Source organism: Myiozetetes cayanensis, unplaced genomic scaffold (assembly GCF_022539395.1).
Source record: "Myiozetetes cayanensis isolate MyiCay16 unplaced genomic scaffold, myiCay2020 scf12, whole genome shotgun sequence".
NCBI classification, from domain to species: domain Eukaryota; kingdom Metazoa; phylum Chordata; class Aves; order Passeriformes; family Tyrannidae; genus Myiozetetes; species Myiozetetes cayanensis.
The window spans coordinates 6,719,536-6,737,192 of NW_026086826.1; the positions used below are offsets into that span (position 1 = coordinate 6,719,536).

Genomic DNA, 17,657 nt, shown 5'->3' on the forward strand with positions numbered 1-17,657 from the left:
TTTTACAGTGTCAGTCTTGCCTGCTTCACTCTTGTATTTTCCTGTATCTGCACAGCAGATTTAGTCTTTTCCCAGGTGAACTGTCGTTATCTACAGTTCCCCGTGAGCCACTCCTACCTTCACACCTTCAGGAGAGTATGCAAACAATATTGGTCAGGAAGAGAAGCAGTAACCAGTCAAGGAGAACACTTTAACCCATTTGTTTTACTTTTAAATCTGCCCCATATTCTTTAATGCCTGTGTCTTTATTGGATGCCCTGTTTCTGGGCGTATTTCGCTTTTATTAGTAGATTATTCAGGTCAAGGGCCATCTCTTTGCTCTTTGAACAACACACTTTGTGAACTTAATTGGAATACAAAAAGCAAGCAATAGTAATAACTGCAAAAGCCATCAGGGCAGTGAAAGTTGAGACAATTTTTCCTCACAGAGTTGGTAGTTTGGTGCCAGAATCCTGCAGAGGTTACTGAAATCTGAAGTGGTGCTATACACACAGCTCCTTAGTGACACGCAGGTTTGAGGGTTTGTTTTTTGTTTTCATAACCAGAATGATGTATTCTTTTGTGTAGGCTTCCCAGATTGGTCAAACCAACTCTGTTCTGCTTTGCCTAGTGATCTATTCCACTAACCGTTTATTGCTTCATATACAGAAAGCCATAGAGATTATTGCTTAATTAACATGGTTTACAACATTTCTAATGCACCATATTAAAAAGTTATGAAAATTAAGTACTATGCATGCCTTGTAGTTCATTTGGAAACCTCTGAGAAGTTTTATAAAAGGTTATTTTGCATTAACAAGGTTTATAACAGTGCTCATGCATCATACTTTTTATCATTTCTTTATTACATACTACACAGTGGGGATTTTTAAGAAGCTATAGAGATATCAGACACATTAACAGCTAATGCTGTCATTCAAAAACCTATTTTAAATAAGTTAGTCTGTGTCCACAGAATGATGAGAACATCTAAAGCAATGTGAATTTTATGTTGTAAGATGTACTGAATATAAAATAAGTGAAATTAATCGGCATACGGCCTGACAGCTGAAATGCTGATCACCAGTAAACTGCGGTTAGAAATGCAACACCTAAGAAGAGGCACGTCACTGAGAATCTGAAGAAACCCAGTGTGTTTGCAGGTCACAAGCTTGCCCTGCAACAACCTCGGGAACACTCCCAGGTTGTGGTGGATACACCTCATAAGGTGAACTCCCAGTGAGAGTGAACGGGCTGTGTTAATTGTTTAGCCACAACGTCAAGCAAAGAATCACTTGACTGAACTTGTTCATCAGCTGTAATTCTCTAAGTCAGTGTGACCCAGAGTGATCTGTGATCATCACAGTTTTTCTTCTTCCATCTCTTCCATTTCTATGAGGGGGGTGCAGTAGTAGTTTAGTACTTGTATAAGGAGGCTGGCCTAAGGGCTCCAAAGAGTGATTTGGGGGTTCTTCTCCTTGTTTTTTGGCTTTAGAGGAGCATAAAGACACCCCTTCATATTGTTGAACGGACCAAAGATTCAAGTAGACCTCAAAGACTAACAAGGACTTTCACTTCTTTCTGTCATGCCTGATCCAAATCATTGGCTATGGAAACCTGAACTTCCTCACACTTCATCTATTTTTCCACTTGCTGGTCATTTTTTTTTGCTTTGTTTTCTTCTCCACAGTGGGCCAAGTCCTGCTACCACTGACGCAAATGCAAAGGACACGACAATATGGAGACTTGTGGTTATGAGCTACCCAGTCCCACTAATACAGGAAGCCTGTCACGTAAAACACTGGCCATGCAGTTTAACTGCTCCAAGAGGAGATTGTACAGGCTTGAGTCTAACAAAATGGGAATCAAAGACAAGGTGAAAGAAACACTGCAAAGAGGAACATGGAAAAACAGGGTATGTAACAGCATTCAAATGAGGGTCAAGGCTGAAAGCAAAAATATGACAGAAAACACAGAAAAATGAGGAAATAGGGAAGAGCTGAATTTCTGGTGAGTGTAAAGGTATGGAAGAGAAGAAAGGAAGGGCCCCCTCTGCCTCTCACCATGCACCTGCTGGAGCATACTCCCAAACTCTCCCTAGTCAAAACAAAGGGAGTAAGAAGGAACTTGTCATTTAAATGGCTCAAGCTACACAGTGGCCCTGACAGAAGTAGAAGACGAAATTCTTACAGAAGCAACCTCACCAGCAGTGTTGAGGAGCAACAGGGAAACTAGGAAACACTTTGCAATAGGCCAGTGAAAAATAACCCCTTTTTACTGTGTGCTTGTAAGTGTGCATCTGGGTGACCAATTCTGTCTCCACTTGGAGCCGACAAGGGCAGCCACCGCCACAGAGTGGATTCCTTACGTGGCCAGGACATCAACAGTCAGCTACAGGGGTAAGGATTGCACCTGAAGGCCCCAGCCAGAACTACAAAATCAGCATGGAACAGCTTCCACTTCCACATATATTCCTGAAGCAGATTAGCAAAAAGAATCCACGTCTTTTACTCATTTCTTACAAACTAAGAAAGATGACAGTATGAAGGTAAGCTTTCAGTTTTTCCCCACACAACACAGACGCAGACACACGCACACACTCAAGGAGGAATCGTGTTTCTTACTCCAAAATGTGGTACTTGCAAGGCAGATTACAACACCACCTCTTAACAAGGTCACAGTTAAGAGCACACAGCAACTAAGAACAGGAAATGCAGAATAATGAATCTCAATCAAAGGGAGATTTCTTTCAGCCCTACTGCAATTTCGTATGGACACAAAACCTAAAAATCCAATTTCAGTATGTATTTCATGAGGAACCAACTCAGTTCTGACTTAAAAAGAAGCCTGAAATACCAAGAGAGACAGAAATGATGCAACACAGGCACGATGATACAAAGGGACTGGAATTCACCATTTATTTTAAGTAAGGGAAAAGGCCTTCTCTCTCTCCAAGTACTACATACACGGACTTGGGCTTGTTACTGAAAGTGTCATTGCAATTTTCCCTGCCAGATGAGGTCAGCGATTTACACTTCCTGTCCAAATTCCAATTCAAGTGCAGCAATTAATTTTTACTATTTCCATTTCCTCCACTTAAAAGGGTAAAGCTATACTTTCTTGCCTTTGAAGGTACACGTATTTTATAGTCACAGCTATAATGGTTTCTGTGCCTCATGCCAGAGCATGTTATATTCTGGATGAAAGAATGCAGTAAAGCTACTCTCGGTCTTGTTAAAAGGAATATATGCATTTAAAAAAATAAATCATTATGTTATAAATGAATTCTAGAACAACATGTTGTTCTCCAGGCTGAGGGTCCTGCCCTGCAATGGTGATCCCCTCGAACCTCGCTGAAGTCAATGTACAACTCTTCAGCTGTGAAGGCCTGCACTGTGCACAGCTATTGCAATGTGTTTGACTTGTCCTGGGTATGTATGCACTTCACAATGCAATAGCAGTTCTGAATTACAGTTTTTAATCAGTTAATTTTAAATGAGCTGAAAAGAAGCATCTTTCAACTCAGTGATTAATGGTTAAACTCCAAAGCAGGAAGCAAAAGTTTTCAAATAACCTACCTCTGACAATGCTTAATTTGTGAGGTGAGAGAGGTGGCTTGGGAACGGCATCTTTCTTTTTTTTGGTTGCAACTCCTGTGACACTTCTGTTCTTGAGAACATCTGTTCCCCAAATCATAACCGCTAGATTTTTTGTATACTTTGAATCTCCTTGTGTTACTTGCAGCTGGTGCCATTTCTCCTCATCTACCCAAATTCCACTGCCAAGATGGACCTAGAAGGTAGTAATAATAACAACTTATCTATGGTATGTAGCACACAACAGTATCCAAGTGCTGTAGGAACATTAATGTTAGGTACTATAATAACAGTAATTAGGGCTGAACAAATCCACTTTGCCTAACTCTGAAATTTCTCCAACTTTGTGGCTCAGGGAGTTCAAGTCAACCTCTATATATAATATAGTTCCTTTTTGTAATCACTACTTTTCCCCCCCACATAACCTGTCTCCTGAAAGACTGTGGTCAGGAACAGAGATCGAAGAAGGAAACAGTGAACACATCCAGTATTATAAAGTTATGCACAGCATATAAACCAAGCAGTTGCACCAGCCTAATTCAGGAGCGAGATGAAACACTTCCCTTCAACTGAAACAGACTTTACCCAAAGTATATTTCAGAGGTAGTAAAGAGGGAACTACTTCCTAAGTCATATCCTGCACCTGTTGGCAAAATTCAGCCTGATTGTTTAAAGTAACTGAAAGGGGAGAAGGGATTTTGATAGCTCCAATTTCAACATAAGCCAAGAGAGTTTGGAAGCTCTGTAAAGCTTCCAATTCTATCATGAAGTGTGGCTACCATGAGCAATCAATGTACCAGATGAATATTCTTTTGTGGTTAGGCAATGACCTGCTGTTGCAACATTATCCAAAATTCCCATTATCCAAACCATAGGAAGAAGAGATATTTCACTGAAGTAGTAAAGCAGGATAATATGGTGAGAGACACTGGATTATTATATTAATTACTGGCTTGGAATGACTCAGATGGTGTGTTGTGTGGGGAGGGACAGGTCAAATTTCGGGAAGGTGAGGTGATGCCCTGTCCCACACCCCAACCCCTGTGAGACTCACTGGGCAACCCTGGAGCAGCTGTCAGTCAAATAGATCCAGCCTAGATCCCTCTACAGGAGTCCAGGAGATAGAGGGTTTGAACAGCCATGGGGATCTAGGGGTGGTAGCTGTCCTTTTTTCTCTCTTTCTTTCCTTCTTTTTCTCCTGATCTCCTTTCCTGATATTTTGGGTAACTTAGGACCAGATGGGCTGGATTTTGCTAAGTTGATGGGTCAGCATGTGCTGAGTCAATGCTTTGTGGAATGCTTTATTTTGGTTGACTGTTACCCTTTAAACTTTTGCCAAGTGCTCTTATTTTCTGAAGTTTACCAATAAAACAGAAAATGTGTGCAGCTTTCCTCCTCTGCTCTCTCTTACGGCGTTAAAAGAACCGAAAGCTCTTCTAATAATCCAGAGGGTGGATACTGTTGGAGTCTTGTACATTTTTCAAGTAAAAGCCCTTCGGAGTCTTACATATGGGTACTGGGAAATGCATTGTGAAGCTTTTGTGGAGTCTCCAAAGGGAAGATGCTCAAGTCTAGTTTTGTTTATTAGTCTCGCTCAGCACTGACTGTGCTGGGCTGACTCCCACAGGGCTACTCTGTGTCTCTACCACACGATTCCCAGCACTCCAATCTTAAGATCAGTGCAGGACAAGAATCTGAGTACTGTCCTTAGGATGCCACTCTGTATGTTTGAGCTGGTGGTCCTGACAGTCAGGACCCTGTGCAGCAACAGCGAGGAAACAACTCCCCAGGTAACCAGCACAGGTCTGACGTAAGTGTAGCCAGGGTGCACATGTTGGCCCTGTGTGGAACCAGAGTATTTTGTACCTGGTATGTCTATACTGCAGTTCCTGGAGTACAGTGCAGACCCCTGAACTACCTCTGCACACAGAAGCTTTGTTCACATGGTGATGAACTTCATTCACTGGGACACACACTTGCTCACCATCCATAACAAGCTAAGGCGTGATCAAGGCATCCCAACTGCTGATCAGAGTTCACTGCACTTACTTTCAGATAATCTGTAAAAAGTGCAACATACCAAAAATATGTATCAATTAGACTGCTGTATATCCAAAATCTAGCTTTCATTAGATCTGGTCCAATGGAAGTCCTTCCTGTAACACTTTAATAAAAACTTACTGCCACTTCATGATTTAAAAAAAAAAAATCCTGTGAACAAAATCCTACCACAAAACTACATCAGGAGACTCCATTTCCCTTAACTGTTCTGCCCTTACTTTTCTGTGCTTTTACTCCTTTCATGTGGCTTTCCATAAACTGTGCCTGCTACCCATACAGATCTGAACGGTATCACGTAAGTCCCATTAAATGCAATGAAAATTGGACAAAGCTACTGTAAAATTTTATATACCCATAATTTTACTGCCTGTATTCAACCAGATACCATTTTTCCTTTAAATGGAAACCGGCTTTAATTATTAATAAGGGCTATAACCCCAAGAAATTTTTTATTACGACGGCATCCTTCAAAAGCAACTAGTTGTTTTAAAAACTTAAATAGAGTAATATGAATGGTTTGGCTACCAGCTATGTTATAAAAAGCAAATGAAAATTCTACCTTCCTCAGAGCATAAAACCATAAAGCAAACTGCCTTTCCTGCAGAATCTTCTACACTAAAGGGATTCTAAGAAGCTTTTCATAAGTCTGCATGGTATTTAGATCTTGTAATGGACATAAATTAAACTAGTAATAACCACGACACCAACACCCTCTTTTTCTTTCCCTTCTCTGTTGTTGAGCCTCTTCCTAAGTGCTTTTAAAAAAGTTCACACTCTTTGGTGCTCTCTACATATTTTGTAAGACAACTTCAATCAGGAGTGAGCAGACCTGTGCCTCACAATTCAGTTATTTCTTGTTTGATCTTGGAGAAGTTATCTGGAAAAACAACTATAAGTTACTTAGAAAATAACTAAGATTAGGAATGTTGTGACACACCAAATTTTGGAATGTCTGTACTACATTAGTTGTAGAGACTGCTGTATTTGATCAAAAATCTGATTCCTCTCTGCCAAAATTAGGGTTTGCCTTTGCGAAAGATTATTTAGTCTCTTAGGCTACTACATAATTCATTAGCTTGAAGTTACTTAAAAGAAAAGAACAAGTTACAGGAAGTATTTTTAATATTTATGGTTTAGACAGATCACCTCTTCTTTGAACATGCTTCACTTACTAAAAAAATTACTGCTGGTATGAAACACCTATGGTAAGAGCAACTATGTGACAGACAGTCACAGCCACGGAAATCTTACGTCTCTCTTTTTCTATTTCTAGCACTGTTATGGTAAGGAATTTCATCTGTCCATGTCTCAGTTTACCTCTCTGTGCAACAGGCCCAGTACTGTTTCTTATTAATCCCAAAGCTACGGGAAGTTTACTGTACTCCAGATTCAGAAGACGTTTCCTTCTTGCTGGAAGAGCTGCCCCACGGGCCGGACTCTTGGCTTGATGAAATCTATGGGAAATTTACTCCCAATTTCAGCAACTGCAGGATCAACCTTCAAGCACAATGCAACAGAGACAACAGCAAATTCAAAGCAATGCTCACCACTGGAACTGTGCTAACATCTGCAATAGATCTCAAATGTGTCTCAGAAGATGATCTCTTTTTTTTTTTCCTTCTTCTAGTTTTTTTTCCTTCTCCTTTCTTTTCTTTAAATGAATGCCATTGGGCTCCTTTTCAGTAAGTCTTTTCTCCCTCTGGAGGGAAGAGATTTATCTGCTTTGAAAGAATCCTACTCAGATCAAATCTGATGCCACAAAGGGCAAGATTTGTAAAAAAGTATTTCAGCTACTCTAGTGGTACATGTCAATAAAGGAATAATGAAATAAAGGCATAAATAAGGAAAACTGAAGAAAACCAGCCTCCAGTACTCTAAATACATTATCAGTTCACATTTCTGGCATCTGAGCTGGCCGTAGCCTCAGTAAACAGGCAAACCAAGAACCAAAATTACAAAAAGAAAACCAAACAGATATTAAGATCTGTAAAGACAGAGAAAACTTCAGCAACAGAAGTGCCAAGAAGCTGACAGATGAAAAAAAAGGTGCAGGAAAAGCTGGATACAAATACTAAAGGACGAGCCCTATCCCATAGAACTTAAGTGGAAGAGAAGGAGGTAACTCACACAGTAATATACTCTAAGTGTTCACTGCACAAATATACACAAAATATACAAGCAAATGACATATTTAAATATATTAGGCAAGGAAAGCTATCTGAAGCAAAAACCTGTCAAACTGCCAAGATTCTACTATTTTTTTCATGCATTCTGCCCTCAACAATTATGTCGAATTCATCTTCAGGAAGGACAGACAATTGTGCAATCACTCTCAACACAAATCTGAAAATGCAGTATGTCATGCAACTCCATCAGTAATTCCACTGTATGGCAAAGCTGGAATGGATGCTTCCTCCTTAAGGGTTCTCAGACTATAGTTCCAAATGCATATATATATATACACACCAAGAAACAGGACCTGCATAGGCATTTCTGAAGGACATATAGTTTCGTACAAGAAATGTAATGTTCATTTAATAATCATGGTGACAGCTATAAAAGCAGGTCTAGGTAGATGAGCAGACCGTGTTAAACACGCTGAAGTCTGAAAAGCTCCCAGTCAGGGTCTGGCAAACTAGAGCTAGATGGTACTTCACCAACTTTGTAAAAGTATCTGGAAAGTAGCACCACAACAGCTCAACTCAGTGGCAATGCTCCTATCGGGTTCAAGGGAGTCCATTCCATTCCAGAGTTCATAATTACCTCCTGGACTCCAACACAACCATGAAGGCTTCTCTGCAATATGACTACAGCACAGTACAAACATTAAAAACCTTTTAGGAAAAAGTATTTTAATTAAACAGACTAATGTAACTTTATAATGAGAGTTACTGACTTTGCTCGATATTTGGTGTATTTATGGATGTCACCAATTGAAGACAATGTCAATTTGCTTGTGCGTGCATATTTAATAACTACAGTCCTTGTGTTGCACAGCATTCAGTGCCCTCATCACTGAGGATATTTCTCCATGCTGTTCACATTTGTGTAACTTCACAGTTTTTCTCAGCATCACAGCACATCTTTACGAAAACTGAGGAAGCTTCTATAAGCTGCTACCGTGCAAAACCCCCAAGATCATGAAAATTCCACAAGAACATCACCTGATGGACATTTGCAAATTATTCATGCTATATTTAAGATAAAATACCTTTCCATTCTCGAGAATATACTTGTCCATTACTGGAACAGGGGCAGGATAGTACGTTGATGTATTTGCCTCCTCACTGAAGGTCTTCTGTACCTCAGGCTCAGGCTCAACTGATTCAGGTTTTACTTTTTCAACCTCAATGGCAGGTCCTAGACAGTTAAGAAAAGAGAGCTGTCTGCTATCCCAGAGAACATGAAATCAATCCCTTCATCACCCATGGTTAGCATAAAATAACACATTAGTCACGTTCACTTTAAAGTCAGAAGTAATCTAAACCAAAATCCTACTTCTGAACATCAGTAAATAAAAGCAGGATAAGTATCTCTGCTTTATAAACATTAAAATGTTTAATTTTAATTTAAATGTTTAACTTTATTCTTAAAGCATAAGGACAATTACAGATATGGGTAATATTTCTTCAATGCACACTAAGGAAATTATGCTAAAATGACACTGAAGTTATAAACCAAAAGCAACAATAGTAATTCTTCAAATAAGAACTGCTATATAGTTGCATGGAAACCTGCATAATTTACTGTGATAATTACATAAATTATCCACATAGAACCACAAATTTTACAGAAATTTTTCAAATATCTTTAGATATAATAGAGGTGTATAAAAAATAGTAAGGATCTACAGAAATGCTATAAAGGAAACAGGTTACTTAAGCTAAAGTATCATGCACAGAAAGAGCATCCAAGGTTTAAAAACCCCACATAAATGAATTGTGATTGTCCAATCCATCCAACACTGATTTTTATTTTTAATGTAATCAACAAAAATTATGCACAGATTAAACAATAGAATACTACTAAGCATATATTTGAGGCTTCAAATGAGGATAATTATCTTGTCAGTCATTGACTTTTCTTTTTCAGATCAAATTTATAAAATATTCCTAAAAAGACAGAAGAACAAACTAAAATCACTTGAATTAACTGGATTTCATGATTCCATTCATTGCAGTGGCTCCACCAGAAGTCTAGGCTATGGCCTCAAGCCTATCCTTGTCCCTTGATGTCTGTCTCTAGGATCACGAGCAGCTCCAGCAGTCACTGAGGTTCCAGGCAGGGGCGGTGGCTCGGTAACACAGCAAAGTTGCCAGCTTAGACCCTGGGCACCAGGGGAATGTGCCACTTCCAAGAGCTCCAAGGGTAAACTCACACACTTGTCAGTGCTGTATCGTACCAGGCAGGTGCTGAGAGCACTGCCCCACTGTGCAGCCCAACCCTGACATCTTCAACAAAGGACAACTCAATCAGCAGGTCATCGTCACCCCTCAGGGTCCCTCCTGTGTTTGTGCACAAAGACCAAGCCCTGAATTGATCTCACTCTTGCAAGTCACGCTGGCACCACAACTCCTGCCTTAGTCACGGATCTTAAATAGTTCCTGTGCCTGGAACAAGCACAGCATTCATTCCTCCTACTTTGTGCAGTTTCATTTAGGGATTATTACACAGTGATAGCAGCGCTTCCTCCGTTGTCAGCATTTGACATTTATCCTATAGCTTATTCTACACCTACATACCCAGCTAAATGTTCTCAGCTGGCTGCCACTCAACGCTCAGCAACGACTAAAAGTTGTCTTGGCAACTCAGCCAACCCTACGCTGCAGTGCCACCAACTAAAGTGTCTTAGGAGCCAGCCCCAGTGCAAGCATGGCACACACAGGGACGTCACAAGAACATGCTGTCTGTATTATAATTGCACTGTAATCTTAGGAAGCACCTCCACTGTCAGGAGTATACAGTGGTACGGCCAAGACAAACTAAACTGGCTAAATTTGAGGCTGTTGGACTGATTCAGACTGGGGGAAAGATCTACACTGATTCAAGCACTCCAAGCCTGCTCACAGCATGGGCACACCTAAACAAGCAGATGCAGGGATGTAATTGCCAGTGTGACATTAAGAAGTCAACTTTTAGCTGTTAACCTTAAGAAAACATTCTTCAACAAAGGGCTATTTTCAATCTTCTTATACTTTGAAAGTCAATTTGAGGAAGACACCTAAGTACAACCACCTTCTTCCTAGCAGGAAACATTTATTTCAGTTTAAACAGTTCTACTAGTTGCTATTTAGGAGTCTTTCACTGTTTTGTTTATAGTCATATATTGACACAGCTGCAATTTGGTTTCTGGAGTTTCCCCAACAAAAAAGAGCTGATTAAAGTCCACAATAACCACAGCTCAGAAAACCTCAGTTGTAACTCAGGTTCTACTGCTTGCTTAGTAGTCACCAAAAGAAAGCCTTTAAAAGTCTTCTTTTATATTCTGATTTTTGATTGCCAAACACAAACCCGTCTCTAACCAGGCAGTTTTCACAGTCGCTTTCGCCAACCACCGAACTGCGTTTTCAGCCCAGCGTGCTGTGAATTAGACGAGCAACCTGCACTACTGCCTGACTGCTAATGGGAGCTGTGTGCCCAATTTACCACACACCACACTCCAAGCTTCCCCTCTCTACTGGAGCTCTGCATCTTGTTTTAAAAATAACGAATGGGACAAATAAAAATATATACCACTAGCTAAAGGCTTAACACTTACGTAATAAGGATCAGGGAAAAAAAAAAAAAAGACAATTCTTCAGAATGCAAGAAGGAATTAAATGTTTTATTGCAAAATCTTTCTCCTCCTGACTGTAATTTTCTTATAGTATCTGAGAGGCCAGCAAGTTCAAATGCAGGATGAAGAAGTAGAAGGCTTCCCTTCATCATCTCTTTTCCACTAAAATGCATCTTAGACTACACCCTACTCAAAACTTAGTAAGAAAGTTAAAATAAGTTAACTGATAAAGTAGCCAATATACATTTGTAAGCAACAAGTTTTTCCACATGGTCCAGCAGAATTTGAAACAAAACACCACAAGTCTGACAAGTGGCAATATTGGTACTTCCTGAATTTGTACTTGGTAGAAACCTTGGTATTTTTTTCTAGTTGGTTTTTAATTTTTTTTTTTAAACATCAAAAAGCCAAACAAATCTAAAAGAGCTGAAAACCAGTAATTCCTAACATGTGGCAAGACATAAATCCCATTTCATTCTCACTATTTTGGTGTCAGTGCCAAGACCCTGCACACTGGGTGGTTGAAATTTAACTGGGATTCAAAATAAAATCGTGAGGGTCTGTATGCACGTGTTGGTGAATCAATGTTTCTGAATGAACATGAATATACTCCCTGACTTTGGAGCAACACAAGTTCTCAACAATATAACATGAAAATGAAGTATTTCTCAGGGAGCTAACACCTCCCAAGCATTATCCCTGTATAACTTCACTGCTTCTGGCCACATACAGCCATAGAAAACCATACAGATCTTGCCACGGAGACAACTATTTTTTTAAGAAGGTTTTGAAATTATTCTTTTGCAGTCCAAGATTGCAAGACTATTTAAAGTCCCTATAGGCGACAGTCAGTTATTTAATTCTCTAAACTGCCTCACTCTCTATTGATAAAGAGGGCAAATTAATGTGCTTTCAGGTGAAAAACTGCAAAGGCCTACAAACTTCCTGATCCCAAAGTAGGCAAGGCAAGAGGTTGCACACATTCTTCCAGGAGCTCCCAGGAGGGATACCATAACCTCTTCCATAACAGTCATCCCATTTTCCCACTGCTTTGGTCCCTAGAGCCCTGGTCAAAGGCCTGCCTCCTCCAGGAAGGCATCTGTTGGGCAGTAACATGCTAGAATCATTAAGATTAAACATGTCTCCGTGGATCAGTACTGATTTCACTACTGGTATTTGCCACCTCCACCTCTGAAGCTCTTTTATAACAAAGAACGATTCAGTGTCACCACGTGGAAGATGAAAACCTCACTCTTCCCACCGGAGTGGTTTAAGTTTAGCAGCAGAGATGAAGGTCTAGATCTAAACACATCGACTTCCAGCTCCTCACTGAAATCAGCACGTTGATGGGAAATTAGGAGACTGACTACTTGACTGAGCCTTAGCTCAAGAGGCTGTTCTGTATTTGATCTGCAGGTTTAAAATGGCAACAGGCACGTATTTCCCACAGCTGCAATTCATCAGCACAAACCAGCTGTCATCTCATGCAAAGAAATCAGAAGTCTCTAAGGTGAAACAGAAATGCAATTAGTTTGCATTAAGTCCAGCCTGCTAGAAGTGCAGTGTAACATAAATTACATGTAATTTGAAACTCTAGGTTTAAGAGATCACTGCAACTGAAGATGAATTCAGGATGTAATTTATTTTCGGAACAATTTTCAGAGGTTATTCACATACCCAAACATACCTCATTTGTAAGATGGAAAAGTAAGGAAGACTAAAGAAGTCTTTACGTATCTATTTCTTGATTAAAAGTAACACTTTTTCATACTGTCATCAGACTCTCCAATTTATAATGTGCTGAAGATGTCTCCCTTGCTAATTATTCATAAGTTTTGCACTGATCTTTCTAGAACACAGTCGTTTCTCTACTGTGAATGAGGCTACAAGGAAAGCAACACAGTAAGTAGCAGTTAATACAGAGTCTTAGGAAATGCAAACCCTGTGAAGGACACAGTCCACTGGGCCAAACTCTACCTCTGTCACCGTGAAAAGTTCCTTCCAAAAAATAACAAGAGATTTCTTTTTTCTAAGTTACCTATAGCTGATATTTGCCCAGCTATGTGATTAAATTAAAAGAATTTGTCTCCAATGTAATTGAGATTTCTTTTCAGGTGTAAAGCAGGTGCCAGACTGATATAATGGAAAATCATGCCCAATATTTAGAGAAGATTCAGTATTTTTTCCAAGAGGTTTGGGGGTTTCTTTTCCTCTTTATCCCCCTCCCACCTTTTTCTTCTAAGGTTTCTTTATTTGGCTCAAGACAAAAATGCATCCTTTTTCTTAAAGTGAAAGAAACGAGACAGAATTCAGTAGCTGTCTTCATTTCACTGCTGGTCTCACCACTCCAATTGCTGTCAAGTCTACCAACTAAATTGGTACTTTACGCTGTTCAGCCCCATTGCCTACCAACATCTGGCTTATGCTCCATTCACATAAATTCCAGCTAACTACTTGCAGATGAAGAAACATCTTTCCATCCAAGGAAAATTTTAGAAAGCTCAGTGGAATCTACTGCCAACCACATTGCGTTTTTCAAGCTGCGGAAACCTTGCCTACTTAGTTTTATTTAAAAAGTTAACTAGAATGTTTATAATAAGTAACGACATTTTAATTACGCACAGTGTAACAATGACGAGCATTCACAATCAAACACCCAGGTCCAACAGTCGGATACTCCGAGAACTTGGCTCCGAAGTTGTGGGCACACCTCAACACATGCTACAGCACAGGCACATGCTCTCCCAGGTTCAGGTTTGCGGTGAATGTAACTCAGACCCACATGCAGATTGCATGCACTCGTTCCAGTACAGGAGAAGAGCCAATATCCAATTTACATGCAAAAATTAAGTTTCCAGATACACAAAGGCAGACGTAAGAAACGGCATGCTAAGTCTGGATGCACAAATTTCAACCAAGTTTCAGTCACTGAGCAGATCTTCAACACAGCAGTACCACACTCTAATAGCGAGTAAATGTAATTAGTAAAAATTCTAAAGGTATTCCAAGGGTACCATCTTCAATGAAAAGGATGAACTTTTTATTTTGTCTTTTTTTTCCCATTTATTCCAACATAATGCTTAAATAATTCTTATAAACCCAAACAATGAGCAATTGACTCGAGATAGTTAAAACTGAAATCCAAATTACACAAACCTGCATTTTGTAACAAGTGTTGATAAATGGGACACTAATATAAAAAGTTTTTTTCATTATTCTTTAACACTCCGTTGTTTTTCAAATAGCATGGCTGTTTAAAGCCACTGCTAAGAAGTTTAGGAATATATCACATTCTAATAAGCTACTAATGGGAAGAGGGGTCAGAAAATGGATGGTAACACAGTTACATAACAATAAACAAAAACCCTAACTGAAAAGAAGAAATTAGTTTTAGCCCAACTAGTCATTCCAGTGCCTTTTCTTTTTTACCCTTTTTAAACTGGAACATACTGGTGTATTTTGCAGATGACACTTTATTAACTTTTTCAGCATATACTGGAAGGTCAGAGACTCTTTAAAATACAGCTGCTTAAAATGGAACTCTGATTCAGCCACACCAGCACAAAGACCTCTACTTTTTAAAGAAAAACCCAGACGTACATAGCATACAAATTCAACACATATTGTACAGCCACAGCAGAAAACCCCTTTAACATTCAATGTCCAGTTTAACAACCACCGCTACTCTTCAAACACGTTTCCGTTACTACTGATCACACCTGCAAAATTCATTCAAACTAGTCCCACTTAAGTCCGGCACTTACCACTACCTAGTCTTAGGAGCAGTACATCCTGGAGCCTCCTGTTCAAGTCTCTGAGCTCTTTCATTTCTGACACGAGTGCCCCATACTCTTTGAGCTTCTTTGCTTGTTGCACAAGCTGTCTCCGCGTTCTCTCCAGCTCCTGTTGAATGTGCCTCATTTCTTCTTGTTGCTGTTGGTAACTCCTCAGCAATTCTTCGTACAGAATCCGAGGAACTACAGCATCGTCCATATTGTTCATGCCTTCTGTAGTCTCCATAAAAGCCTCCTCAGGGCTGGAAGTATTACTGAGACTCATCCCGTTCTGTTTCTCAAGGCGAGCAACAACTGCTTCAATGCTTTTGTGTGTACCTTCACTTTGTTTCCTTCCATCTTGTCTCTGCACGTTACAAGAAAAAAAAATAAATTAGGAGAGCAGTAAGAAGTAATAAAATCAAAAATTCCACAGACCTGGAAATGGTTAATATTCCTGGTTTCCAAAAATAACCCGCAAAAATGTTTTGCCTAACAGATTCTTGTGGATAAAATATACATAATAACTAACACATAATTGTAATTTAGGCTAAATGCAGGTACAAACTTCTGAGACAGGTAAAGGCCTTTTTGTATCTGGGCAACACTTACAAACTCAGTGTATACATGTCACTTGATTCTGTATCATTAATTTCTTTTCTTAAAAAAGTAGATCTACATCTCTTTGAAGTTTCAGATTTCCAACAGCAATTGATTTTCTGGTCAGTAAGAGAAAGAATCAACTGTGTGCTACATTTGTCACCTGTGATGGCACCAGAGATGAAAGCAGCACAGGGCACAAAGCTGTTCTGTGAACTGAGGGCTTGCCCTTCCCACACTTTGGGAGACAGAACCTTCCCTGACTATTCCTCCAGCACATTGACCCAACTGCCTGATGCAAGAGAGTGAGTTAACACTATCAGCAAACATTGAAAGGGATTCAAAAAACAGAAGCTGGAGACTGAATGTATCATCCAGCCTCATCTCTCTTACCAACTGATCCCTTCTATATTAATACTGCATTGCAGAGGCTTCACGCCCTTTGAACTCTCAGGAGAATTTTACCTTCAGTCACCTGCACAAACCCCACAGATTAAATCACACCTCTCAGGCCTCAATAGTGGTATGAATATGTGACAGGATGGGTAAAGTCACTAAGTTTTATAGGCCAAACATCAAAAGGCATTTGAATTTCCAAGCAACTGCAAGGAAAGCAAATGCAGCTTGTGGGTTAGAGATGAGAAGCTGACACTATCAATTCCCATACCACCATATCCAAGAGTAATGTGGCAGAAAACGAAATTATTTGATGCTACGCCTGCCGCATGTTCTAAAGAAATTAAAAAATTAAAAAGGAGAAAAAAAAAGCTGGCCCACCATAAAGAAATGTACTAGTATCATTCCTGCAGCTGCAAAACACATGAAGCCACAGAGCAGTATTTTATTCTGAAGGTTGGCAGACTTTTAAAGAAATCATCTGATATAAAAAAAATAAATACATTTCCATACTGAGTTTCTGACATCTGGACCTAAAAAAGCAACTGGCAGTTATAATGGAGGGATGCAGTCCTGTCAATTCTTCTCAGCCACTGCTGTAGTTGGGAAGCCTCAGAGCACTCCTTGGAATTCCAAACAAGCACCGTGCAATAGGTCACAAGTGCCACGTCATGGAACTGGGGACTTTTAAGGCTTTCTGGGCCAAACTGGAAGAGTATTGTTCCAAAAATCTCAGATGGCAATTAAGCTGCACAGACAGGACACACAGGGAAACGTTCAGTTGCACTTACATCAGGTTTTGAAAACCCAAACCCCACCCCCACACACAATGTGACCCAATTTCACCAAACAGTGTTTTAAGGGGATCAAAAGCAGGCCTGGAATTCTTAAGCTGAGACGTCTGTATGTGCCCCAAGCACTTGCAAAACAGAAAAACGAAAAGGAAAGGAAGAAAAAAACCAAAAGGGAAAGACTTCAGTACCTTACTGTGTCTAAGCTCCACATCTTCTTCCCCATAATCTGTAACCTCCCCAGCTTCTTCTATGTGATTGAGAGAGAGTTTGGGGATTTTAATTTTCTTCTGCATCACACTGTTCTCAAGGTCAGTTTTGTCCTCTAAAATGTATATTAAAAATAAAATTGTTACATTAATCAGGGTTCTTACTTCCAAATACTACATGACTTAGGCAAGACCAGTTAAAAAAAACCAACCTCCCGTGCTCCAATCCCCTCCATAATGCCACATTTAAATTAATCCATGGTCTAAGTCAACTGATACCCACTGAGAATTCTAGAGTTCCAATAGGGATCAATCTGGCTCAACACCAGAATAAATACTGAAAAATGCCAAGCTAAATTTTATGTGATAAGAAGTGTCAGTGAGTGGCCTGTACCATCACCAAAGGAAGAGTTGCAGGGGTTGTAAATAAAACTTCCTGAAAACCATCTGTATTGCTTTAAATTATGTTTACCGAC

The 17,657-nt window shown here is 39.7% G+C and overlaps 1 protein-coding gene across 6 annotated transcripts in view; it reads right to left on the reverse strand.

The window, feature by feature from the left end:
• The window catches only part of LOC126635772 (BEN domain-containing protein 5), an 892,379-nt gene that overhangs the window by 335,335 nt on the left and 539,387 nt on the right, over nt 1–17,657 (reverse strand). For 2 of the 6 annotated variants that reach the window (XM_050307293.1, XM_050307297.1), the window contains 4 exons: nt 17,164–17,297; nt 15,177–15,552; nt 8,848–8,996; nt 3,558–3,771 (listed from right to left, as the gene is read on the reverse strand). The exons of 1 other annotated variant lie outside the window; for it this stretch is intronic. In XM_050307293.1, coding sequence (XP_050163250.1) covers nt 3,558–3,771; nt 8,848–8,996; nt 15,177–15,552; nt 17,164–17,297 — 873 coding nt within the window. The remainder of the gene's footprint in view (nt 1–3,557; nt 3,772–8,847; nt 8,997–15,176; nt 15,553–17,163; nt 17,298–17,657) is intronic. 3 more of the 6 variants (XM_050307294.1, XM_050307296.1, XM_050307298.1) reach the window with 3 other exon arrangements.